Genomic DNA, 27,874 nt, shown 5'->3' with positions numbered 1-27,874 from the left:
TCTAGTTAAAAGCTAGAAACTCTAGCTTTTAACTCTTTATTCTTATTGGACCAGTTTTTACAATGTGATTTTGATCATTTAAAAAGGAAAAAAGAATTTTTTGGAAATGAAACTGACATATATGTGAAACAAACTGTCCCCAAACAAAAACTTCTAAAATGTGTGAAATCAGAGTCAGGAAAATCCTATAACTTAGGATTATTAATATAATTGCACTGATTTTTTTTTAAAAAAGCCAATTTTGTTATAAAAGCAGTAATCTGGGTTTAAAAAATTTTCTTAAGAAATTATTAATTGCCACTTCAATGATCATTCCTGAAGGCAACTTTAAATTATATTGTCTACTTAGCTTTTGCTTGTTCAAAAAGTTATTCATCTTTTGAAATCCTTTTCTTGAAAATTGAATTTCTGAGTGGTAAAAGACTATAAATTATTTGTTGATTTTTTTTTCAGAGTCAAATAAATGAAATCCCTACATTAACAATAAAAGATAATTCTAAGTATGGTACCTTTGTTAATGAGGAAAAAATGCAGAATGGCCTTTCTCAAACTTTGAAGACAGGAGATAGGGTTACCTTTGGAGTATTTGAAAGTAAATTCAGGTGAGAAGTTTTAAATTTGACATTAAAATAAACAGTTTTATTTTATATCAAACTAGTTCTAAAAGATAAGAATATTTATGGATAATGAATTGAAAACAGTATATCAATATAATTGAATTCCCAGCACAGTAGTGAACCCTTGTGGTTATACATTTGTCAATCATAGGTAGTGATAAAAGTGAATGGCAGTTTGTGCAGGCTCTGAGAACCATAATGGGAGTTCAGTTGCTTGACATAGGTGAAAGTGTAATGTTAACTTTGATCATTTTATCTTTACTGGAACTCAAGACTTAGGAAATGATAATTTCATAGGTTATAAAGTTTAATGATACATAAAAATGTGATGTGAGCTTAAAGGTTTAAATTTCTAAAAATTGCCATGTCTATAACTATAATAATAGAACTTTTTATAACTTATTTTCACTTACAGAGTAGAATATGAGCCTTTGGTTGCATGCTCTTCTTGTTTAGATGTCTCTGGGAAAACTGCTTTAAATCAAGCTATATTGCAACTTGGAGGACTTACTGTAAACAACTGGACAGAAGAATGTACTCACCTTGTTATGATATCAGTTAAAGTTACCATTAAAGTAGGTGTCAAAATTAAGTTCTATAAACCTAAGCTTACTCACCCACTAAGCTTTTTGGTTTTTTTCTCAGTACCAGGGATTGAACCCAGAATGACTTTATCCCTGAGCCACATTACTTACCCTTTTTTTTTTTTTTTTCAGAAGGAGTCTTGCTAAGTTGCTTAGAGCCTTGCTTAAGTTGCTAAGGTTGGCTTTGAACTTGTGATTCTCCTGCCTTAACCTCCCAAACTGCTGGGATTATAGGCTTGCGCCACCACATCCAGCCTGTACCTATACACAGACTTTTAAAAAGATTTGCTTTGAAACTATCAGATCTCTTAGTCATAGATTTGTATATTTCCATTTCCTGGATTTATTTAGGTTCACATGGCTCTTTGGATAACCTGTTTATTATCTGAGACAAGCAGAAGCACATAAAATTAGATTTCAGATTTTGATTTAGCATTTTCAAAAGGATTTGTGTTATCCTTTCACCATGAAGTTTAATGGAGTTCGTAATTTGTGCTCTCTAAAAGCAAAGAGGCTCGTTTTCAAAATTAGCATGCATATCTCTTCTGTGAAGTTGTCTTCCTCCAGTTTCTGATATCATTTTGTGATTTGAAGCTCTCTTAGTATTTTAGTATTTATTTGATTTAAGGCCCTAATCACAAAGACTTTTTAAGTTTTTATGTAGTTTAACATTAATAAATCTTCACAACCTAAAGATATGTAGATGTGTACCTTTAGAAGATGCTGATTATATGTTAAACAGTAATATATTTTGGTATGTTTTCAGATTTTGCATCTTCCTCAGATTTGTTTATATCCAAATCTAATTGAAGAATGACATTGGGAGGTGATTCGTCTCCTTTTAAACAGGTTAACTATAGATATGTGGGATTGTTTTAGGTTAATATCTATATAGAGATGATTCAAAAATATTTTAATGTTCAATATAATTAATACAATTAAATATAAGCATTACTCTAAAGAAGTGTCATAGGCTTGCAGCTTAGAACAAACCTCAAGTTAAACTTGTACCTTGATTAAGGATACCTCTCATCAAGAATTTTTCATTGTTGCAAGTTTATAAAAATATTTTAATGTTCAATATAATTAATACAATTAAATATAAGCATTACTCTAAAGAAGTGTCATAGGCTTGCAGCTTAGAACAAACCTCAAGTTAAACTTGTACCTTGATTAAGGATACCTCTCATCAAGAATTTTTCATTGTTGCAAGTTTATGAAATTGATTCATATATTCAGCACATGAATAGCCTCCGTAGTACTAATTTATACAAATAAACCCACAGATGGTAGATTCATAAATCAGAATGTCTATTAATTTATAGTAGGAATATACTGTTACTGTGATTGGAATATTTGAGTATGGACTCCAGGAAATCCCCATTAAGATAGTAAGGTACTTAAGGAAATGGAGTAAACAATCATATATTTGTGTGGTAGGTGTAAAGCAAGATCAAAGGCAGTTAGATTGTCTTGAGAAACTGTACTGACTCCATTACAGAACTGAATAGTGAATCTTTCTCTATTAGACATTAACGTGGTTTGCAGACTTTTTTCAATATTTTTTATCTTTTTCCATATTTCTGATTAATCATATGCCAAAAAAGAAAACATGGTCATTGTATTGTTTTTTGAAAATATTTCCAAAATGCAAATTAACTTATATTGTTAAAATTATAGAATGTTAGAACCAAAAGAGAACCTAGAAGTACAAATTGAGATATGGAACAATTAAATAATTTTCCAGGAGTCACATGTGTTATGGTTTACTCAATCCAGTATTGAATTGCACATTACTACTTCATGCTATAAGTTATTTATTTCATTCATATTGGAGGTTAGTATCTCAAATTCTGTTCTTGAGATGTGCCCTATATCTGCTCGTCCCTGTTTAGACCAGACCCTTTGTTATTAAAAACATCCTTATAAACTCTTGCTGTATTATTTCATAGATTTATGCCCAGTCTTCTGCATTTTCATTTCCATTGCTCATAGTAATAGTTTCAAATCTTTTCAGAGTTTGTGACTGTATCTGATTTGAGGCTTATTTATTTCTTAATAGTCTCCTCTGCAGCAGATGCATTTTTTTAGGTCTACAATATGCTTTTCACATTTTAATGTTTTTAAAATTGGAATATGTTTTAAATTGATTGATATTTTGTTCCATGTCCCACCACCACCCCCTCAAAAGCAGTTATTAAATTAAATTTGTGAATGGTTGATTTTATAATAACTTGTATTCTAAAACTAAGCAATGACCAAATACATTTTATAAATTGTGCTTCCTTTATAAATTTAGGACTCTAAAGGAAAAACAATATAGAACAGTCTCTTTCTAGTTTATAACTTAAAACATTTTATTTTTTTAAAAAAGTTGATGTATGATCATATATATTTATGTATATTTTCTTCATTTTAGACAATATGTGCACTCATCTGTGGACGTCCAATTGTAAAGCCAGAATATTTTACTGAATTTCTGAAAGCAGTTCAGTCCAAGAAACAGCCTCCACAAATTGAAAGGTACATTATGTATTTCAAATATAATATAACAAGATAGGACATATAAAATAGATGGCACTGATTTTATTTAGACTAATACTCTGTTTAATGACTATTTTAGTATGTAATAGTTGATGTTATAATACAGTATTGCTAATGGCAGTTTTTGTTGTTGTTGTTGTTAGCTTATAAAGAAAGGATTTCACAAATTCCTTGTAGATTGTTTCTTATGTTCATAAAACAAACATTAAATAAATACTAATTACTTAAAGAAAAAAATGAAAGGAGAATAAATGGCCTTGAGATTTGGTCAGAAGAGCATATGTTCCATCATGCAAGAGGAACCCCTGAAAATGCATGATGCAGCAACCTTCTTCAGGAGCCATGTAGCACAGAACAAAAATAGTAGCAGAGCTATGGCCTTGAGCATAGAGCTTGTTTCTTGTGAGCTTCAGTTATCTCATTTCAAAAATGAGACTTATAATTATCCAGCTGAGTTCTTAAAAGTATTAGTAAGAGTAAGAGTATACAGTATTTAAAGTCTGAGAATGTCACCTTGTTTAAAAAAATGGTTCATGTTGCTAATTGAAACAATATATGGGAAGATTCATAAAAGCTTTATTTTATTATTAGTTTGATGCTGTGTCAAGTTTGTGAACCATCAGTCTAGAAGATCTGTTCCCTCTATATTATGTTAGTGATGCGTAGAAGTAATATATATTGTCCTCGAGAACAAAGATATTAGGCTTTTTATTTTTCGAATTGTATAGTTAGTCAATTTACTAGCACAAGAACTTCTTTACTTAAAAATGCATGTCAGTAGATTACAGTCTATATGGCACAATAGATTATCTATTAGCTTGTCATATCTCTATAGGACAATTCTAATATTTGAGCAAGTTTTAAAAATTAAAGTGTTTTTCAAGTTAAATCACTACTTATTGTAAGCCGTTTGCCCAATGCAGAGTTTTTAGGTACTATTTATATCCCTATTAATAATAGATGTCTGCTTGTCTTAGTCGCCCCAATCAGATTTTTCACCTTCTTTCTTTCTTCATTTATTTTTTGCCTCAAACTACTTTTTATTTGCAACTACATGATTTCACGCAATTTTTCTAAAGAATGACATAAAATAGATTTCCTTGTATATAAATAACTTACATACTCTCCATAAAGTAAATGCTTAAAGGTGCTAGAACAAATCGTCCACTCCTACAGTGTTTTGTATACAACAGAGTTGGTGCACAATATGTAAATACTCAAGTCCAATATTAAAAACTCAGGCACTTGACTAGCTTTATAATAAAGTTTCTCAAACTATATCAATATATCTAAAGTGTGTGTGTGTGTGTGTGTGTGTGTGTGTGTGTGTATATATATATATATATATATATATATATATATATATTATTTATTTTTTAAGAAAGATTATTCTCAATAACTTCTCTATAAAAATAAGTTTGATGGTTTTGGCCCATCTAACTTCACTACTGAGTATGAACTTTGAACTTTTAATGTGTAGTAAGATATATTCTTCTTACTCTCAACATGACACTCAGAATCAAAAGGAGCTAGTGAGGTGCTAACATATGAGGATTAATCCAGTGATTCTGGTCACAATGCATTCCAGGAGGAGGTATCCATGTCACTGGAATTGGGCGATATGGTTTATTTTTCCTTCCCTGATTTGGATAACCAAGTGGAACAGGAGGAAGATAGTGACTCTAAAGGCCATTCCCTCTGTACATTCCTGGTTTTTTCCTAGGCAAAGGGTGCCACTGGGAGAGGTGGAATATCAGTTCTGAAATCTGGTACACAGGGATCCGGGCTGCAGTCACAGAATTGGGTTTCACTTCCACTTCCACTTACTTGTGTCTTCATCTGAAGAGGAGGATCCCGAGTGATAATCAGATGTAACTTTATCAAGGGCCCTGGTAACTTTCTTGGAGATCTCATCCTTGTTCTCATCCTCATTTTCAAAGCTTGCAACAATGAATTCATTGTTTTTCTCTCCATTCCGATAGCACACCTCACATGGGTCCACCCAGAGAGTGAGCTCCTTTGGCAAACCCAGGTCACTGTATAAGATGCAGCTGTTCTCACAGGCTTTTAGGACATCAGAGTCAACTCTGAAACTTATTGACACGAATGCATCTGTAAGCCTGTCCTTTTGATGGTTTTTCTGGATACCAGTGATTTTTATATTTTTCTTGAAGTATTAGAGTCAATTTCTCAGCAGATCTCTCAACTGCCTTGTTTTTTCAACTTATGTTTTCAAACTAGCTTTGTGAAAAGAAGACAACGGCAACAATTTCATTCTTCATTTTTCCCCGCCGCCGTGCGGCTTCTCTGGGGCTGCAGATTTAGCAGCCGTGACCATGTCCGGCCGGAACCGAGGGCGCCCGCTCAGTGGCTTTCTCTGGGCAACAGGGAGCGCTGGGAGCCTTGTCCGGAGCGGAGTGTGCGGCTCCCGCGTCGGGGACTGGCTGGCGGGCCAGCAGGCTGGCGAGCTTCACCTTCTTTATAATTTTCATTTGGGAGGGTTTTTAATATAACCTGGCAAATAATGTAACTTCTGGACTGTGGGGAAAGATTCTCAAATTTTGAAATAGAACATTCTTAACGTTTCTTGATTCCTAGACCCTTATGAGAATGGGCTCTCCTTAGTAAACTTCACTTACATATTACTAGCTTGCTTAGTATTTAACAGAATCATATTTTCCCCAGAAACTTATTCATGAACCTTCTAGGTAGTCCATAAATCCTGTAAATAATAAGCCATTGGTAATTTTAGATTACTTGAGGGTAGAGCATCTTGTAAGTTTTCACTACTGGTGGATGCATTTGTGGTCTTGGAGTTTTCAGAATTAGTTATGGAGCCACTATGCCTGCCCATAATCCCAGTAGCTCAGGAGGCTGAGGCTGGAGAATTGTAAGTTCAAAGCCAGCCTCAGCAATTTAGCTAGGCCTTAAGCAACTCAGCAAGACCCTATCTCTAAATAAAATATAAAAAAAAGACTGGGGATGTGGCTCGGTGCTTAAGCATCCCTGGGTTCAACCTTGATACAAAAAAAAAAAAAAAAGAATTAAGTCATTGATTCCTCTATCTTCTCAGATTTTCTGGTCTGTTTAATCTGGATCTGCCTTTGACTAATAGATTCAGCACAGTTTCTGGCTCTACATGACTACAAAATGTCTGTAATCTCATCGTATTTCTTCAGGACAGTTTTTAATATTTGAGTAGGTTTTAAAATTAAAATGTTAGGCTGGGGTTATAGCTCAGTGGTAGAGCTCTTGCCTAGCATGTGTGCATCAGTGGGTTCAATCTTCAGCACCACATAAAAATAAATAAGTAAAGTAAAGGTAATGTGTCTATCTACTACTAAAAATATTTTTTAAAAAATAATTAAAATGTTTTTCTAGATAAATGTAAACTATTACTAATTATTATAAGGCATTTCACTCAGTGCAGAGTTTTTAGGTACTATAAGATTGAATAATGCCTAATTCACTGTTAACCAGGAAAGTCTATTATATTAGCCCATATTTGATGATGACCATTGATGATCAGGTTCTTAATATTTTAAAATGCCTATCATTTGCCTTAATAGATTTCTACACCTATCTGGATCTATTTTGATATATTTGTTGAAAATTTCTCAGTACTCAGTTACTGGTAGAAAAAAATATTTTATTTACAAGCATTAATTAGTAATAGGAAACTAGTGGTAGAAATGATAACAAAGTTTATAGGAAATAAACTTACATGACTTTTTTTATATTTTTAGTTGTAATAATAATACCTTTATTTTATTTTATTATATTTATTTATCTACTTCTGTGTGGTGCTAAGGATTGAACCCAGTGCCTCACACATGCTACCACTGAGCCACAACCCCAGCCCCTGAGTGACTCTTTTGATTACATGAATAACTCTTCTTTAGTTTTGCAAAAGCATGTTTACTAATCCTATATTTAAGTTAGGAGGCAAAATATATTTTTACCCTAGAAAAAGTGCAGTCCTGTTTAGTTCAGCTATATCTATATCTTTGCACTATCATCAAAAAGCAGTTGCAGTTTCATGTACCTAACATGATTTGTGATAATTCATTTCAAAAACCATACTCGCAATGCTAGTGTAGGTGAAGTCATTTTAATTTAAAAGATTCTGTTTAAAAGGAGTATTTAACTTTAATATTCTAACAAGGGACATTTATTAAAATATTCTATATGTCTGAACATATGGACATTACTCTTTAGAAAAGGACTTGCTTTTAATTTTTTACGGAGTCTCTCATATTATGGAGTGCTTAATATATTACCTTATTTCAAAAAAGTATTGTTTTTGGATGATACTATTAGGACATCAATGGGTTAACACTGTGAACCCATTTTCCATGGGTCTCTTGCATTCATCCACAACTTGTTAGATATGCCAAGAATATACATCCCTGACATCCCTTTACACAGTCCACTTCTCAGTTATGTTTATAGTGAGAAACCTTGAGAAATGAAATAATGTCTCCCTCTTGGGGCAAAAAGCAGGCTTGCTTATAACTAGTTATAAAAAGCATAATTTCTCAAGGTCATTGTTTCTCACTTTTGCAACAAACTACTGTTATGTGCCTTCTTTGTTTTCCTTGTAGAACTTGGATAGGAGGAGATCTGCCACAAAACTTTCAACCTTTTGTAATTCATGTAATCTGTTTGGATCATATATATTTAATTTATATCTTGTTATGATTATCTACCTTGGATTATTTTTATTTTGAGAAAATAAAGACAATTCTGCTATAATATGTGGCACCTGTCACCATATTTTTAAAAAAGGGATTTAGATGAGTTTTGTCATTTTGTGCCAGATAGAACTCTTAATTGTTTTATTAAATACTAAGATAGTATTAATGAAATTGAGTCTTTCTACTATCAAATAGTCACATCATTTACTAATTTAATAGTAAACATACAGAATGGTATATAAAGTATTCTTTAATTATTTTTACAGTTTTTACCCACCTATTGATGAACCAACTATTGGAAGTAAAAATATTGATCTATCAGAACGACAGGAGAGAAAACAAATCTTCAAAGGAAAAACATTTATATTTCTAAATGCCAAACAGGTAACGTTTCCCAAAGAAAACATTACAGAATAGTGCTCATTAATACTTTTCAGATAGTTATTAATAACATTTCATTTGGGAGCTTTGTGTAGCTTTGTGAAGTACAATAAAAAACTACCCAGGCACCAGAACCTACCAGGTAATCCTGTGTATGATTACAGTATTTCTTATTATCAGTTAAGCTTATATAGATAAACTGGAGAGGATAGAAAACTTATATCTGTTGGTATACATCAATGGAATGTCTTCTGTATACCAAAATGGAGATTCCAAGAGTTTATGTTGTAGAGAATTATGCAGGTAAGTTAGACTGTGTGGTAAATGTGATGAAGTGCAGGCAAGGGAATTATTAAGAGGGCTGTAGAGACACCTACTGAACCAAGGATTTTCCCAATGTGGAACCTCAAGTTGCCTATTCAGCAAGTAGAACAAATTCTACTTCACATCTCCAATCAAATTCTTACATATTAAGAATGTACTTTAAAAAATGAAATACGAATGTTACATTAGTTTTTTAAATGTTTCTTTTCATTTTTAGCATAAGAAATTAAGTTCAGCAGTCATTTTTGGAGGTGGAGAAGCTAGGTTGATAACAGAAGAAAATGAAGAAGAAGATAATTTCTTTTCAACTCCTGGAATTTGTGTTGTTGATATAGGAATAACGAATACACAGATCTTAATTCCTGATTCTCAGAAAAAATGGGTCCATTCAATTATGGATATGCTCCAAAGGTACAGAATTATTCTTAATTAGTTAAGAGAAAAAATGCAGGGAGGAGATTTTATATGTAATTTTCCTTTTTGTACTTCATTTTAACAGATAGAAGAATTATTATAAAGGATGTAACCTGTAATATACATGAGAACTGATTGTGACTTGATATGCTAGAAATAGAATATCTGTGTACATAACAACTTGATCTCAAGATTGTTTACCTTTTTTACTATAGAATTTGTAGAAACTTCTCTTTAAATTAATAAAGTAATATTAAGTTACAAAGTGAACATTCAGAAAGTGATTTTTTTTCTGAAATTGGAGTTGAAATGTATTTGCCCCTTGATGTTTATTACCAATTAAAATGCATATAAAATTTCTATCCATCTTATATGAGTTCTTATGGGTAAGTAGGTGGAAAATGTCACATACCTTAGAATGGTGTTTATAGTGGGGAAGGAGAATATAAAAGAGCTACAATCAAATGTTTGTTTCCATACACTTTTTTTTTCTTTTGTGGTATTGAGAACTGAACCTAACTCCACTATTCGGCCACATCTCCAACCCTGTTTATTTTTTATTTTGAGACAGGATCTCACTAAGTTGCCCAGGCTAGCCTTAGATTTTTGATACGCTGGCCTCAGCCTCCCAATGAAGTGGAATTACAAGTGTACACTACCACACCTGACTTCCTTAAACTCTTTATTAATCATAATATTAGCATTGTTGAAGCCAAAAACTAATAGAAATACCAGACTTGGCAGTCTGTTGATTAAGTTTCTTTTCACCAGCAAAAAGTAGTTGAGTCCCAAAATGAAAAGTCCACAGCCAGCTTTCTCCAAAAGACCCATGTTTCCTTTCCCAGAAGTCCTTCTGATTATGGGAATTGGCTTTTTTCTAAATAAAAAGTTAAAATTTAGTCATCTGTCCTGTAAGTATTTTACTTATTGAAGATGTATTAACTACTGTAAAAGTAGATTTTGTAACAAAGTTATACCAATCTACTACTACAACAAAAATGTACTGTATTTTTCCAGAACCTTAGATGAAATTTGGGAACTCTGCCTGTAACTACTTTAGTTATTTTTTTTTAATCATCTCCTTCCCTCATCTATTTCCTAGGCTTGCACAAAATTGGATGAATTATAAATGATACATTGTCATCATCAAATCACACACAGTATAAAATCTTTTGATTTAATAATTATATAATTAGTTACTTTTAATACTGTAATAAATATTTTAAAATCTGCCACCTATAATACATGCTAGATCTTTGATCATTCTGAATCCTGGGATCTTCATTTATCTGCTTGTACTTTTTGGGAGTGGGTGTATGTGTGCGTGTTATTAGGGTTCTGGCCTAGTTTTTTTTATTTTGAGAAAGTCTTGCTAATTGCTAAGCTGCCTTCAGACTTGCAATCCTCCAGCCTTAGCATCCTCAATTACTAGGATTACAGGCATATACCACCACACTCAATTTACCTGCTTGCTTTTGTGTAGTTTTATAGTTTTTTTTTAATGTATTCCTAATATGGATTTGTATGTGTCTCTTGTATTTAACTTTATAAAATGGTTATTGTGCTACATGTAATCTTTGTTTTTTTTTCTCTCATTTCAATGTTATGTTGTAAGTATTGTGATACATGTTGTAAATTATTTGTTTCCATTGTAGAATATGTTTCACTTTGTGCATATATTAGTTCATTTATTCAGCCCCCAGATTTGTTATCTGGTTTTGAAACCTTGTTTCCAGATTTTAAAAATTTTAAACACTGTTATCATTTTTTGTACCTTCCCTATTGGTACTGGTACAGATTCTTTTTTTTTATTATTATTTTGTTTTATTTGTTTATTTTTTTTACATGGAACTGAGGGTCAAACCCAGGAATGTAAAATTCCTGTCGGGAATTTTACACATGCTAGACAAGCACTCTGCCACTTAGCCATTACCATAGACCCAAGATTTCCTTTTAGAAATATTTCTAATTTTCTCTGATAGGTGGATGCTAATCTTATAATGCGGGGGGTGGGGGTGGGGGGCATGGAATAAGTGAAGGAACTTTTTATTGGGCAAAGGGAAGGGGGTATGGGAATAGGAAAGATGGTGGAATGAGATAGGCAACCTTAGGTACCCCAGGTTCATGTATTACTTCACGAATGGTATGACCCTACTTTGTGCACAACTAGAGAAATGAAAAATTGTGCTGCATTTGTGTACAGTGAATTGAAGAGCATTCTACTTTCATGTATAACTGATTAGAACAAATGAATACAATTTTAAAAAATATTTCTAGCCAACAGATACAGTGGCCCATTCCTGTCTTAATCCTAGTGACTCTAGAGGCAGAGGTAGAAGGATCACAAGTTTGAGATCAGCCTCAGCAACCTAGCAGGGCTCTGAGCAACTTTGCAAGACCCTGTCTCAAAATGAAAAAGAGCTGAGGATGTGACTCAGTGATTAAGCATCCCTGAGTTCAGTCCTTAGTACCAAAAAAATGTCTGTGTTATGTGTACATACAATGTGCACATGCACATTTCTAGGACTAGAATTGCAGGATTATATGAATGCTGAACTTTGTTTTTCATTTTACATTCCTACCCACAATAGAAGAGATACATAGAAGAGATCCTTCTAGATGCATATCATCTTTTTTTAATGTATAGTTTTATTGTGGCTTTTTTAAATAGTTTTTTTTTAGTTATGCAGGACAGTTCAATTCATTTTAACATAATTATATAAGCATGGTATATATCTTGTTCTAATCCACACCCCAGTACCTCAATACTTGGTATTGTCATGTTTTCATTTTTACCAGGTGAATGGATTTATAATCATTGCTTACTGTGGTTTTGATTTGTGTTTTTCTGATCACCAGTGATACTTAATTCTTCACAATTTATAGAACATTTGTTTTTCTTCCTTTGTGAAATACCTGTTTATGTCTCTTGTCCAGTTTTCTGTTAATCATGTTTTTTCCCTTCTCGTTTCTTCTTGTGCAGAAGGTGAAGTTTAGGGCTTTGAAAATGCTAGGCAAGCACTCTACCATTGACCTATACTCCCAGCCCTGTGTTCTTCTTTTTACTACAAATTTACCCAATATTCTTTGTACCTAGGTTTATATTTTCCTATTTTTATTTTCCTCAGTTTTAGTCATTGGTGTGTGTATATTTAGTTTTATAATTTTATCACATGTATGTCTGTATTCATCACCAGGGTCAACATACAAAATAGTTCCATCACCACAAGATCCCTCATGTTGTCTTTTTATGACTATATCCACCTCCAAATCTCCTTTCCCACTATTCATTCCTCATCCTGAAACCCTGCCCACCACTTATTTATTTTGTTTCTAACATTTTTCTTTTTCGACGGCAGGGCGGGGGTTTACCAGGGATTAACTCAGGCACTCGACTGCTGAGCCACATCCCCAGTCTTATTTTTTATATATTATTTAGAAACAGAGTCTGAATTGCTTAGTGCTTCACTTTTACTGAGACTGGCTTTGAACTTGTAATCCTCCTTCCTTGGCCTCCAAAGGCTCAAGAATTATAGGCATGCATCACTGTGCCTGGCTTGTTTCTAACACTTTGCTTTTTTTTTGTCTTTTAATATTATTTTTTAATTGTAGTTGGACACAATATCTTTATTGTATTTATTTATTTTTATGTGGTGCTGAGGATCCAACCCAGGGCCTTGTATAACACTTTTAAATAAATAAAATGTCTTTTAAATAAAATGTATTTAAATGAAAACCAAGAGCATGTAATCTTTTGGGATTGGCTTTTTTTCACTCAGCAAAAATCCTCAGATTCACCTAAGTTGTATTAGTAGTTAATACTTGTTTATTGCTGAGTAGTATTCCATGGTGTGAATACCATAGTTTTTTTTTTTTTTTCCATAGTTTGAATCATTCACCATTGAAGGAAGTTTGCCCTGTGCATAGTTATTGTTACAATAAAGCTTCAATTAACATATACAGGTTTCCATGTGAACAAGTATTTATTTCTCAGGGATAAATATACGGGGATACCAATTGCTGTACTATACAGTAATTATATATTTGTGTGTGCTTTTTGATTTATAGCAAGTTTTTCTATTTTCTTGATGTTATATTTCTTTTTTTCACTTATGTGCATTGCAAAATCTATTACCACTTTATAACTTACCTTTTGCAGTGGGATAAAAAAGAAAAGACATCTAATTTTAATATAGTAAAAATATCTTTTTATAGTCAGCACTCTTTTTGTTTTGTACATAACATCTATTCATAGATCAAAAAGATATCTATATGTTTTTTACTAGTATTTTGATATTTTGATTTGAAATTTTTTAATTTATTCATTTATTTATTTTTGGTACAGAGGATTGAACCCAAAGAACTTTTACCACTGAGCTACATCCCTAGTCCTTTTTATTTTTGTTTTGAAACAGACTCTCGCTAAGTTGCTTTGGGTGGCCTTCAACTTGGTATCCTCCTGCCTTAGCCTCCCATGTTGCTAAGACTACAGTTGTGTACCACTGCTCCAGGCTATGGTGCTTTTTTGTGGGGAAGGGTTTCTGGGGATTGAACTCAGGGCCTTTCAACTTCTGAGCCATATCCCCAGCTCTATTTTGTATTTTATCTAGAGACAAGATCTCACTGAGTTGCTTAGCACCTTGTCGTTGCTGAGGCTGGCTTTGAATCCTCCTGCCTCAGCCTTCCAAGCCACTGGATTACAGGAGTGCACCACCATGCCCAGCCAGGCTATGATGCTTTTTAAAATCTTGGGTTTTTTAGTGTAGTATTGTTATGATTGCACATATAATTGAATCAGTACACACAAAAAAACATGTTAAGTATTTTAGGCTAATACAACCAGATAAAATGTCTTTACAATGAGTATTAAAAGACATTATGTAGCTTTTTGTTAAAATTTTAGGTACAGTTTTAAAATTTTTTAAATTTTAAAAATTTTTAAATTTTATTGAATAGGGTTGGGTTATGGCTCAGCTGTTAGAGTGCTCGCCTAGCATGTGTAAGGTTCTGGGTTCAATCCTTAGCTCCACATATAAAGAAATAAAATAAAAGTATTGTGTCCACCTACAACTAAAAAGAAGTATTTTTAAAAAATTTTATTGAACATTCCTTGTTTTGTAAAATCAGTCATTCATATTACAGAACAAAAGAAAATAAATTCATCAGAAGATTCCTTTACTAAGATATCTTAATATATGTAAATTTGGTAAAATGGACTTAACTTATTAAACTTATACACATGTATAGATGTAACTTACACATAGTTATTTGTGCTTCTCTCCCTCCTTCTCTTCTTCTTCTCTATTAAGTTTTATCTTAGAATCATAGTAATCATAAATTTGTTTTTAAAAGTTCATGTTGTTATTTCATCTGCGTATTACTCTTTTTATTCTGAAAATTATTGAATTTTAGAACTATTAAGATATGTATTCTTTCCTTTAGCTCCTTATTTTACAAGCGAAATTAGCTGAGTTACTAACAGGTGATGGACCTGCCCTAATAATGTTTCCCAGTGAGTAAGCTAGTGCCCTATGTATTTTCATACCATAAAATTCTGTTCATACCATAAAATTCTGATATGACTTTGGGAGGATAAAAAAGTTGTTTCAGTTTGACACCATTCCAGTAAAAGTTGTTTTAATATATTGTTATGCTTAAATTATTTTTTTTTTCCTAATAGGCAAGGTCTTAGACCTATTCCTGAAGCAGAAATTGGATTGGCAGTTATTTTCATGACTACAGAAAATTACTGTGATCCTCGGGGCCAACCCAATACAGGTAAGTAAAGCATTATCTTATGGATTTCTTAGCAACATTATTGTGTACATTGATGATAGATTATATGCACTTTAGAATTACACCTGCCAGGTATGACTGTATTCACTTTCCTTTAAAACTCAACAGTGTATTCATTTGTTTATTCATTCAATAAGTATTTCTGCCATGTATTAATCACTGTTCTAAGATGTTGAAGATTCTAGTTGTGAATAAAGTAAAGAACAGCATTATTCCTGTGAACTTTTTACTCTAAAGGTCAAGATTAAAATAGTGAACAAGCAGAAAAACACATACACATGATTTCAGATAGGGCCATGTACAAAGAGGAAGGCAAAACAAGGTGATGTGATAGTGATTGGAAACAGATTTTAGAGAGGTAGTCAGAGATGATCTCATTGAAGATGTGACATTTGAGCTTCATGCATCCTGATTGATGAGAAAAGGCAACTATGTGTGAATCTGGCATAGAATCCCTCACAGAAGGAACAGATCACTCTGGTGTGGAAAATGGATTACAGGGGTCCAAAATAGAGTGAGGTTATCAGTAGAAAGCTATTGTGGCTATTGTGGAGGTACTCAGAGATGATTATTGTTATTCCTTTATTATATTCAGCCCTCTGTTTACCCAGGTTGTACATTTGAGAATTCTAACAAAAATTCTTCAGTCAAAAATATTTGGGAAACAAAAATATTGTACCTATTTTATCTATACTGAACATGTACATACTTTTTAAAATATTTTTTTTAGTTGTAGTTGGACACAATACTTTAAAATCAATATTTTATTGATTTATTTTTATGTGGTACTGAGGATTGAACCCAGCACTTCACACATGCTAAGCGAGCGCTCTACCACTGAGCCACAGTCACAGCCCTCAGGAGTTAATTTATAGTATACAGGAAGTTGTGTATAGGTTTTATGCAGTACTATACCATTGTATATAAGACTTGAGTATTTTGGATTTTAGTAATCATGGGTGGGGGTGAGTGGAGAGTAAGTGCTAGAGCCAATCATCTGTGGATAATTAAGGATGAGTGTATAATCCTCTACCTTTTATCTCTTTTTTATAAATAAATTGATACTGCCATTATAAAGATCATTCCTCTATTGTTTTCTTGCTTTTTAACCTTAGAAATGTTTTCATTTTTTCTCTCTAATCACTGCCTCTTCTTTGCCTAGCTACCAAAGCATTCAGTCTGTATTCTTGTGCACATTTATTTGCTTTCTGGTTTCTTTCTATTTTTATTTCATGAACAGTTATTGGTCTTTGGCTAATAGACAAGTTAGAGAACAGTATCATATCATTATTTGCTACCTGGGGGCAGGAGTATCATTTACACTGTAGTCCATCCAATGGCACTTATGCAGTTGGGCCATGTACCTTCTGAGTGCTCGACAATCTTAATTTAAATGGATAAGGAATGTGTTAAGCTACATTTTGGAAGATGTGAACCATTTAGGGCCTAATGACCAGGAATTAATTAGATGTGTAGGTCATTAATAATTATTAGTAGTAATAATAACTGCTGTCTTTTGAGGTGCAGATACCAAAGTTAGCATTTTACATACATTGCTACAGTTTAATTTGCAAAATAATCCTGTGAAGAAAGAGAATATCATATGCATTTTATAGATGAGGGAACTAATGTACAGAGAGTTTAAGAAATTAGCCAGTAATAGCAAGTAATTAATTCAAATTGACTCTTAGGTCAAAGCTGTTAAGACATTATTACACTGCAGTACAAAGGGCTTGTGTTTTCATGTTTGAAGTTTGGAGAAATGATGGTGTGAGATGATTGGGAGCACTGACTAGAGACAACCAGGTGCAATATTACCTAATTAATCCTCTCAGCATGGCACAGTTTTAACAATTTTAAATGATCAAATGTCCATCTCCTGTCTAGTAGTTGTGATATTTTTCTTTCCAATTTTATGATTTATAGGATTAAAGACAACGACTCCGGGACCCAGCCTTTCACAAGGTTTGTCAGTCAATAAAAAACTAATGCCAGTGGCTTCAGTGAATACTACAGCTTATGTAGCTGACACAGAATCAGAGCAAGCAGATACATGGTAAAACTTCTTTGTTAAAAATTATTGCTACTTTATGAATAAGTTAATAGAATATTCAAGAAATCAAGTCAGTGTCTTTAGCAAGTCATCTCTTAGGAGTTAAAGTCTGGGAGTATGAGATGCCAGGAAAAATCATACCTTAGGACAGGAATCAACAAATTTTCTGTAAAGGATCAGCAGTAAATATGGCAGTGTGGGCCACTGATTTCTATTATAGCTATTTAACTCTGCCATTGTAGCATGAAAGAAGTCAGAGAGAGCCAGCATATAATTGAATGTGACTGTGTTCCAATAAAACTTCATTCACAAAAAGAAATAACAGACCTGATTTGGCCTAAGGGCTGTAATTTGTTAATTCCTGTCATAGGATAATTTGTTTCATACCTTACAAACATACATGGAAAACTAAAAGAATTATAGTATTTCATTTGTGACTGGTGAAATAAGTTTGAAATTTGGTAGTCTCCACTTATCTGCAGTTTCACTTGCTGCAGTTTTAGTTACTTGTGGTAAACTGTGGTCCAAATATATTAAATGGAAAACTCCTGAAATAAATAATTCGCAAGTTTTAAATTGTACTCGTGTCTGAATAGCATGATGAAATCTTTTACCATTCTACCCAGGATGTGAATCATCCCTTTGTTTAGGAAATTCACACTCAATATGCTACCCATCTGTTTGTTGGTCACTGGTAATCATAATGGTTATCAAACTGACTGTCTTGGTATTGCAGTACTTCTGTTTAAGTAATCCTTACATAGTATCCTCACTCTTCGTCACAATGCCTACATTATTCATCTTTTACTTCATCTCATCACATAAACATTATTCATCTCACATCACAAGAAAGCTGAGTACAGTACAGAGACACTCTGTTTGTGTAACTTTTATCATAGTCTGCTGTCATAAATTATATTACTAGTTTTTAGTCTCTTTATCTAATTTATAAAGTAAATTATCTTAGTTGTATATGTATAGGAAAAATGTTTATATAGTTTGGTACTACCATTGGTTTCATGCATTTATAGAAATGTCTTGGAATGTATCTCCTAAAAAGATGGGGATGGTATATCTGTCTTGTATTATGATTTTGTATAGTTAAATATTACTTTTAATTTTTTAGATACTTGATAGGGTCTGCTAACTATCTGAGTAGTTAATATATGTCCATGAAGTTATTAATATTTGTCCATATCAGAGGTTATTTGAAGAGGGATTGTAGGTTTGGTTTTGTTTTTTAATGGATGGGATTAGCTATTTTGTATTCTATACTATTTTTCATTTACAATGGTGTATTTCAAATATTCCATATTGAAGTATTTATATTAATGTACTTAATGATATCACTATATTAGGTCATATTTATTTTAGTTTTTACTACCCTCATGTTTTATATTGTGTCCAGATTTAACTTTTTAAAGGTTGGATAGAATCATATTCATCTAAAGTGATCTAAATACCCTATTATATGTGACACTATAATAATAGGAGTTTATTATAATTTTCCAGTTTTTATGAAGGTACTTTTACATAAAAATACTGAAAAAAAATTTCTCAACAAAATAAAAATCACCTGGTATTATCACCTAGTTTCATTTATAATAGGATACTAGGTTGATATTCCTTGTTTACTTGACAGTCGTTTTGGTAGAACATGCCCCTACATATGTATTATAGGGGATGAAGAAGAGTAAGATACCAACCTTTTTCAAGGCACTTAGATGACCGAGGAGCTATTTTCTTGGGATAATATATTGCCCAAATTATTATCTATATATAATCTTATAAAGTCATATTACAGTAGAACTATTTAAAGATCTTTGTTTCTACATAAAAGTTGCTGTGAACTTTACCTTCTGTTCTTTTGTTTTTCTACAGTATGTTTTTGAATGAAAGGCCAAAAGAAATAAGTATCTCCAAGATAGAACAAGAAGTCAGAATGCTTTCACAAGAAACATTCACTGTACAGGAACCTTCCAAAACAAGCTCCAATAATAACAATATAGTATTAAATACTTTGGTTAGGACAAAAGTCCCAAACTATCAGCTTTCACCAACCAAATTCCTAGGTGTAAATAAAAGTAGAGATTGGTCTTCTCAACAGCAGCAGACAAACTCCATCAAAAACTACTTTCAACCATGTGCCAAAAAAAGGTATATTTTTAATAACATTTTTTTCTTGTGCCTCTGAAAAAAATTAACATTTTTTATATTACTGTAGTAGAGTATTTGAGTCTGTTATGCTCTAGTGTGCTCCTCTGGAAAGCTCTGGCCCCCTAGCTCCTTCACTCTGAGAAGTGCCCTAATTTCCTCCTTTATTAAGACCATTAGACAGATTCTTCATCTTTCTTCTTCTGTACCTTAGCTTATCTGCTGTTTTGTTTGCTGCACTTCTTTTGAAGAAGAGTTTACCCACACCTGCATTCCAAAATCACCTTTTTTGCTTTTTTTTCCTTGATAATCTCTCTCACAAGGTAAATCAAATTTTACCTTATTATATAATTTTGGTATTTCTCCTCTGTCTTCCCAAATGAATATTGTTGATCCTTATTTTCAGTGGCTTATCAGTCCTTCCCTTGCCATCTGTTTGTGTTGTCAGCTCCCTCCTTCAAACTCTGATCACCTAAGTTACTACAAAAACCTCTTGAATAATCTGTGTGCCCAGTATCCTTACATTACTGTTAATAGTACATCACTTTAACTCTTTAATACACTATAAATTCATTAAGCTTCTAGATAGTAGATACTCAAGTCTGTGTCTTCTGTGGACTTCAATACAATTTGCATGTACAAAGTTTTCAGTATTTATTGAGTGAGTAATACAGTATTGTATAGAATACTCTCAGTGATAGATTCACATAATATATGCAGTATACAGTTTATGCCATGTTCTAGATTTAGCCACTCTTGTTTATTATTTTGAATACACCTCCCATTAACTCACAGGATTATATACCCAATTTAATTTTTCCCTGCCCACAAGTTCCCTACATTATAAAATTAAGCTGTGATCTCCTGGCAGTAGGTCCTTTGTGTATTTATATCCCTTTTCTTTCACTTTGATATAACATCTGATTCTACTTCAGCAAAGAAGATAGAATTCTCCATTGCTTTAGGGTGGATAATTTATAGGGCCTGTAATTCCTATCAAAACAGAATGTATGTGAATTTGGTACTATTTTCAAATGCTTATATGTTGATTTCTAGTGATATTGTTAATAAAATCAGGATTACATTGTGAATTAAATGGAGTGAGTGGTGAATAGTGCCAAATTTAAAAAATGATGTAGCTGTGTTAATCTTTTGGTTTTGTTCTCTCTCTCTTTTTAAAAAAAACCTAAGGGAAAGAGATGAAGAAAATCAAGAAATGTCTTCATCCAAATCAGCAAGAATAGAAATGTCTTGTTCTCTTTTAGAACAAACACAACCTGCTACACTCTCACTATGGAAAAATAAGGCAGAAAATCTATCTCAGAATGAGCTTGTGGACAAAACATCAAATAACTTATTTACAGATGATGAAGATTTAGAATCCAGTGTGAAAAATTCTTCTGATAAATCTCTTTCTACAGAAAACCTTAGATCAATTAAAAAAAGAAAAGAAATTGATGATTTGGCCGTAGAAGATGAAATATCAAACCAGTTATTCAAGAGCATGAAACCAGAGTTAGAAAGTGAAGTAAAAGTTGAAAAACAAGTGGAAGAGTTCAATATAAGAAAGAAGTTAAGGATGGATATAGAAACAAATAATAATTTTAATAATGAAACAATACCAGAAAGCAGCAAAATTTCTGTAAGTAACATTTTTAAATGAAAGCTATTGCCAATAGTAACTTAGAATATTAAAAACTACTCTAGATTTTGTATTAACAGTATGAGCAGCTATTGTGTCCACTTGAAAAAGAAATTAATGTTTTGAACACCCAGTATGAAGTGTAAGAATTTGTTGTTCAGTAAGATAAGTGTAAAAATACAGTGGCTATGCATCAGGATAAAATAAATAAAAACAAATAAAACTATTATACATGATTGTTTTAGTAGACTTCCAAATTAGGCTATACTGTTATAAAAGATTTTCAGCCATGCTGGAAAGTTAGTGGATGTTTTAAAAGAATAAACAGCACAGAAAGTACAAGAAAGTTAGTAGAACAGAGCACTTTATCTACTAAGTAAATTTTTAGATTAAAACGTATGACATCACTAGGATGTTTGTTATAAATTTTGTTCTTTAATGTGCTTTTCTAGTTTTCATGAATGTTGGTAATTTATCTTACTTTAGCTAAGAAAGCTCTTCGTATTATTTTCTATTTCGTGTATCAGTAAGTCGACCAACTATCTGTACTGATTAACTCATTAGCTCAGAACACAGAACTGATGAAACCAAAATGTGAATTCTAAATGTCCTTTTGTGGACTAAGTGCATTAGAGTCACCTGATAAGCTTTTTAAAAATATGATTCCCAGACCAAAAATCTTACAGATCCTGATTCAGTACATCTGACTTCTGACCCAGAAAAAAAATTTCCTTCTTGTGTTGATTGAGAATTCTTTTAAAATATATATATATATATAAATTTTTTTAGTTGTTGATGGACATTTATTTATTTATATGCAGTGCTGAGAATCAAATCCAGTGCTTCACACATGCTAAGCAATCACTCTACCACTGAGCTAAAACCCTGAGAATTATTTTTTTTTATTCTTTTTTTTTCAAGTTGTAGATTGGACACAATACCTTTATTTTATCTATCTTTATGTAATGCTGAGGATGGAACCCAGGTCCTCATGTGAACTAGGCAAGCACTCTACCACTGAGCCACAACACCAGCCCCATTAATTGAGATTTCTTTTGATATTTTTTAAAATTCTAAAATTAGTGGCTTAAATAAGATAGGGTTATTTTGGGGGAGGGGGAGGTTGTTTTACTTATATAAGAAGCCCAGAAGTAGATAATCAAACTCCTTTCCTAGAAGTAGATAATCAAACTCCTTTCCTAGCTGTTTGTCTTTTGGCTCTGACATTCTACTTTCCAGACATCAAGTTTACCTTCTGGGTGTTTTAGTTCATTTTCCCTGACTATAGTAGAATTCTGGAGTGAGTAATTTATAAATGAAAGAAGCTTATTTAGCTTATGGTTTCAGAGGCTAGATGTCCTAGGTTGAATAACTACATCTGGTAAGAGCTTAGTCCCGTATCATAACATGGTAGAAAAGTAGAAATGTAGATGAGTTGATGTGGGAGAGACAAGAATTGAGGCTCAGCCTTGCTTTATAACAATCCACTGTTGAAATTACCAGTCCTGTCCCACAAGAGCAACGTTCTTCCCCTTCCCTCTTAATCACACTGCAAACATCCTGGTCACTGTTAAAAATATATAATAGGCAAAGAAGACAAGGGTCACAGCCTTTTACAATCCTGGAACTCATCTACTTAATGAGGTTGCTTAATATTATAAACATTTAGTCTTAAGAAAGATCCTATTTATATTATTTTGACCACATCTTTGTAAACTACTTTTCCTTACAGAACCTTTCCTCCTGTGTTTATTTCTGATTTTCTTTGATATTTTCTTTTTTTAGTTTTTTCTCTTTTTTTTTGGCGGGGGGAGAGGGAGGGGGACTTGTTTTCCTTTTCCTTAAATTTCCTTTTCCTTAAATTTTGTGCCAAATTGGTCCCCGGATCACACTGCACACAGATCTGTGTGGAAATGGTTGTGGTTTTAGTTCATCACAGAATTCTTTGCTCCATCCTGTCTGACCACTAATGGATGTTTCACTATTGACTGCACATTGTCCCAGAGCTATTGTTACCCACCCCAGGCATTAGTCATTAGAGCACAGACAGAGAAAGAAAAGAACAAAGCACTATGCACTCTTGACATGGGTACCACTAAACAGTCTTTTCTGGACCAGAAAAGAACTTTCATTTACTATGTAAGGTTTATATGATATATAATATCAGGCAACATGATTATTCTATTTTGCTTATGATTCTACAACATAATTTCTTTTATCTTATTTTACTGTTTCAAAATTCATGACATTCTAAATTAAAAATATAGTACAAAAACTTTGGAGAACAAATAGATATTTGATTATAACACACTTTAGGACATATTAAAAGTTAAATCATCACATTCCAGCACTAAATTTATTTTAATAAAAATCTAGGTACAAAACTGTTTTTGCTTTTGGTGTAAGTTATTTTTAAAAACTCTTTATTTAATTGCTAATTCATTTGCAGTTTTAAGTAATGATCTAAAGAGATCCCATATAACCTCATCCCATTTTCCCTAATTATTTGGACAGCTTAACCAACTACAGTATAGTACCACACCAGGAAATTAATATTAATGCCGTTAACCAACCTTACTCAATGGGAAGTTATTTTTAATTTTTTCTTTTTTATCATTTTAAGGATTAATTTGAATTTATGAAAGCTCATCAATAAAAGGAAAATAGGACAAATGATTTGTCGGTTATCCTACCATCCACAGACAACCATAAAATATGTTGGTATTTTGTATAGTTTGAATCAACTGTTAATGCAGTTTTATTAATTTATATTATGTTCCTATTGTTGACTATTCTTAACGTACATAATTTATATGAATTTTGATACCTTCCAGTTCTGTGCTTCAATATTCATACTAAAATATCCTTACATTTATTTTTATTTTTATCTCATAATTTAGGAAATATACTTGAAAGTCATATGGCTGGGTCAGTATGAATATCTCAAAGTTTTTAGAAATGTTATTAATAACTTCTGTGAACACAATTTTTTATTTTAATTTTTAGCAAGAAAACAAAATGGGGAAGAAATGTGAGCTCAAAGAATCACTGTGGTCAACTAAAGAAGAGGTATCTGTAAGGAAATTCTTTTGTATTTGATATAATTTTCATGAAAATTTGACTTATAAGGATCAGCATCTTATTAGTTATATTCTTAGGATTAAATATTGCTTTGAATTTTAAATTCTGGACTATTTCATGATTGTGCCTCCTCTGGAAATGGATAAATCATACTATAATCATGATATAGTGTAGTGCAAAGAAAAGCCTGGGTGTAATTCTCTTCTCTACTGCAAAGATAAGTGACCTTGCACAAGCCATTTTCACATTTATAAACCTCAGGTCCTTTGTTTGTAAGATGAGGTTAATGCTTTTCTAGAGGGGTTGTTGTTATATCAAGTTCAATAACAGATTTATGAATATAATATTTATAAATTCCAAAAAAAATTAGGGCATTTTTATTTAATTGAGGTCCTTCTTATATTCTATCACTATCAGATGATCCTTTTCTTCTGGCTTTTCCCGTTTTTCTTTTCTTCCTGTTTGTGACTATCTTAGACATGGTGGCAACTTTCATATGAATTATATAGTTCACCAATTAAAAGAATTAAAATGGTTAGCCTTCAGCAGCTCTAACAATGCTGACCACTGAACAATTGAATGATAACAGGAAAAATCTTCAGATTTAGTAACTATTGACCTAGAATAAAAAAACACCTCATTTAATAAGGTATTATATTCAGAATTAATGATTATTTTTTTGAGATATAAAAAATAACAAACTATTGAGACTTCAACAGTTTATAGATGAGAACGTATAGAATGTTTTCAAAGTTATAGAATCATTTTCTGGTTTTGAAATAGATGTTTTGATTTCAAATACAAAATTCAGGTACAAGAAATAAACCCTTCTTACTGTTTTGTTTTTCAAGTATTTTAACTTATTTCTGTATATATCCAAATAACAAATAATTTTCTTTTTCCTTCTTATTTCTTCTAATTTATCCATTTTAACCCCATTTAAGAACAGTGATAACCTTCAGGACAATGGTGAGATGCTTCCAAGAAAGGTGTTACTGACTGAATTTAGATCATTGGTGGTTAATAATTCCACTTGCAGAGATCCATGTGTGGTAAATTATGATTATGGTCAAATAAAGAATTTCAAGAAATTCAAGAAGGTAGGTGTTTCTTTAACTGTGTCACAAGAGAGCAATGTTTGAAATGTTTTTAGAAATACAGTGGCATTAAATAGTAATAAAAACAGTATGTTGAAAAATGACGCTGGTTTCTCCCACTTTAAAAAAAATAAGAAGGACTAAACTAATAATTAATATATAGAACACCTAAAATGACAAAGATTTTATCAAGACTGAATTCTTTATAGGTCGCTATTACCTGGCATGTCCCATAAATACTAAGGATTTATTACTTATTTCCTAAAGTACAATAATATCAATGTACCTGATATGAAGTTTACATAGGATTTTTTTTTACCCCTTTGTTTTTCAACAACTGAAATGTCAACTGAAAGTATAAATTGTTTCCATCTCCAAAATGCCCTGATAAGGAACTATAAACTGAAAAGTTTTGAAAAGACTTAAAATTTTAATCAGTGTTAGAAAGGGTGTAAACCTTGAAATCTTTGAAACAAAATACAGTGCTTTAAATTATAGTGTGTGTTCACTTTGGTTGCTTCAATTGCTAGATGATAACCTAAGGCCATTTGTAAATAAAAACTACAAACTAAAACTTTTAAGTACATAAATTCTAGTGACATGTCTAAATCTTGATATGGTAATAACTAGAGAAAAAAAAAACAGGTAAAAGCAGATGAGTCCAATAACAGTTTCCTTTGTCTCATTTGTAGGATCTAAACATCTTTGAAAGTTGTGTAATCTTTGCTTTTTAATCTTTTTTTTTATGGTCATCTTAATTTACTAACATGTTTAACCTCACTGCTGTTATTAACAGGTCATATTTCCTGGAGCAGGAAAGCTTCCACACATCATTGGAGGGTCAGATCTGATAGCTCACCATGCTCGAAAGAATACAGAATTAGAAGAGTGGCTTAAGCAGGAAATGGAGGTTTGTACAAAATAAGGCCTCAAAACTTTTTGACTTGCATTTCAAGTCCTTTGCAGTTTTCTTAGAGCAGATTCTTCTTAAAACCAGACTTAAGTGACCTAAGGTCATTCAAAAATGTATTTATAGAATACAGGGTATTAATATTAATCTGTGACATTTCCTTAAGGGAATTCTGTATTTATTTTTATATAATTTTTTTAGTTGTATATGGAAACAATGCCTTTATTTATTTTTATGTGGTGCTAAGGATTGAACCCAGTGCCTCACATGTGCTATGCAAGCCCTCTACCACAGAGCTACAACTCCAGCCCCTAGATTTATTTTTATTGCTTAAAAAAAGTAGGACTTAAACAGATGAAAATATAATGTAAAGGGGGATTAAAGACTTAAGTCACAAAAATCTTAAAGGAAACTAAAGAATAATAATTAAAAGGTTGGCCATATATTCATATGGAAAATTATATATAATATATCAATGATGTAATATATAAATGAAATGTCCTTTTTATATCTAGAAATTGTGTTTCAACAGTTCTGCAATTTTCTCATTATTTTCTTGAACATTACCCTTTCCTTTATCCATATCTCTTTCTAGAACTTTAGTTTGAAATAAGTTAAATTTTCTCACTGTCTTTCTCTGTTTGTTTCTCTGGATAATATTTTGATAATTTATTCATATTTTCTTCCAGTTTACTATTTTTGTCTTTAGCTCTGGTTAGTATTGCACCCATTCATTGAGTTTTAAATTCAGTCTATTTCATTTTTTCATTATTAGAACTCTGTTTCTTTCTTTTCTAAATCTTATTCTCTGCTGATGTGTTTGCCTAATGATACCAAAGTGTTTGTTGATCTGTTTTTTTACTCATAGGGTATTTTATTTCTGAGTATATCCTTTGTGATCTTTGTATATGAACAGATCATTTTCCTCAAAATGTAATCTGTAGGATTTTCTGAATCCTAAATTCAGATTTAGGATTAAGATAATGCTTATGTCTGCCAGACCCGCGGCCCCCCCCACTTTTTTTTTGGAGTGCTGGGGACCAAACTCAGGATATCCTGCGTGCTAGGCAAGCACTCTATGCTAAGCTACATCCCTAGTTCTAACTTTTAAGTTAAAATCTCTTCTTGTAATTGTTTTAGGTCACTCAAGTGTTTGTATATATTTACAGTAGAACAAGCGACAGCCGGCTTGTCATTATAAACTTCAAGTGAGGGTTGAGGTTGTGGCTCAGCAGTAGAGTGCGCATCTAGCATGCACGAAGCCGTGGGTTAAAAATTAATAAATAAACGTGTTATTAAAAAAAAATACTTTAAGTGAGATTTTCATTCTTTCTTTCACCAAGTGCCAAAGTCAAAATAGGCAAGTTTTTTACCATCTCCTATTATTTCTCTTTCTCCCTATAGTACTGGGATCTGTAAAGTCCCTTAGGTTATCTTTCATATCACTCACACCCCATGCCGTTATCAAATGAGATCAAATTTTTCATGGTTTACAGATGAGGGCAAAAGCTGACTCTAGTACTTGTTAACTTGTCAGGGTTCCTTTTCTTGCTTTATTGTGGGCATAGTGTACCTTTAGT

General features: G+C 32.3%; 1 protein-coding gene and 1 pseudogene across 5 annotated transcripts in view; one reads left to right on the top strand and one right to left on the bottom strand.

Moving 5' to 3' along the window:
- Nbn (nibrin) overlaps positions 1 to 27,874 on the top strand; it is a 39,039-nt gene that overhangs the window by 5,988 nt on the left and 5,177 nt on the right. For 2 of the 5 annotated variants that reach the window (XM_076835861.2, XM_076835856.2), the window contains exons 3-14: positions 454 to 602; positions 1,033 to 1,192; positions 3,621 to 3,724; positions 8,709 to 8,826; positions 9,365 to 9,558; positions 15,242 to 15,339; positions 17,284 to 17,413; positions 19,292 to 19,567; positions 20,756 to 21,206; positions 24,213 to 24,281; positions 25,232 to 25,387; positions 26,181 to 26,294. In XM_076835861.2, coding sequence (XP_076691976.1) covers positions 529 to 602; positions 1,033 to 1,192; positions 3,621 to 3,724; positions 8,709 to 8,826; positions 9,365 to 9,558; positions 15,242 to 15,339; positions 17,284 to 17,413; positions 19,292 to 19,567; positions 20,756 to 21,206; positions 24,213 to 24,281; positions 25,232 to 25,387; positions 26,181 to 26,294 — 1,944 coding nt within the window. In that variant the 5' untranslated portion in view covers positions 454 to 528. The remainder of the gene's footprint in view (positions 1 to 453; positions 603 to 1,032; positions 1,193 to 3,620; positions 3,725 to 8,708; positions 8,827 to 9,364; positions 9,559 to 15,241; positions 15,340 to 17,283; positions 17,414 to 19,291; positions 19,568 to 20,755; positions 21,207 to 24,212; positions 24,282 to 25,231; positions 25,388 to 26,180; positions 26,295 to 27,874) is intronic. The other 3 variants (XM_076835857.1, XM_076835860.1, XM_076835859.1) reach the window with 3 other exon arrangements.
- LOC143382288 (protein BTG3 pseudogene) lies at positions 5,275 to 6,027 on the bottom strand (annotated as a pseudogene).

The sequence above is a fragment of the Callospermophilus lateralis genome, chromosome 16 (genome assembly GCF_048772815.1).
Source record: "Callospermophilus lateralis isolate mCalLat2 chromosome 16, mCalLat2.hap1, whole genome shotgun sequence".
Classification (NCBI taxonomy): domain Eukaryota; kingdom Metazoa; phylum Chordata; class Mammalia; order Rodentia; family Sciuridae; genus Callospermophilus; species Callospermophilus lateralis.
The sequence above is the reverse complement of the archived record's forward strand: the minus strand, read 5'-3'. Positions and strand labels throughout refer to the sequence as shown.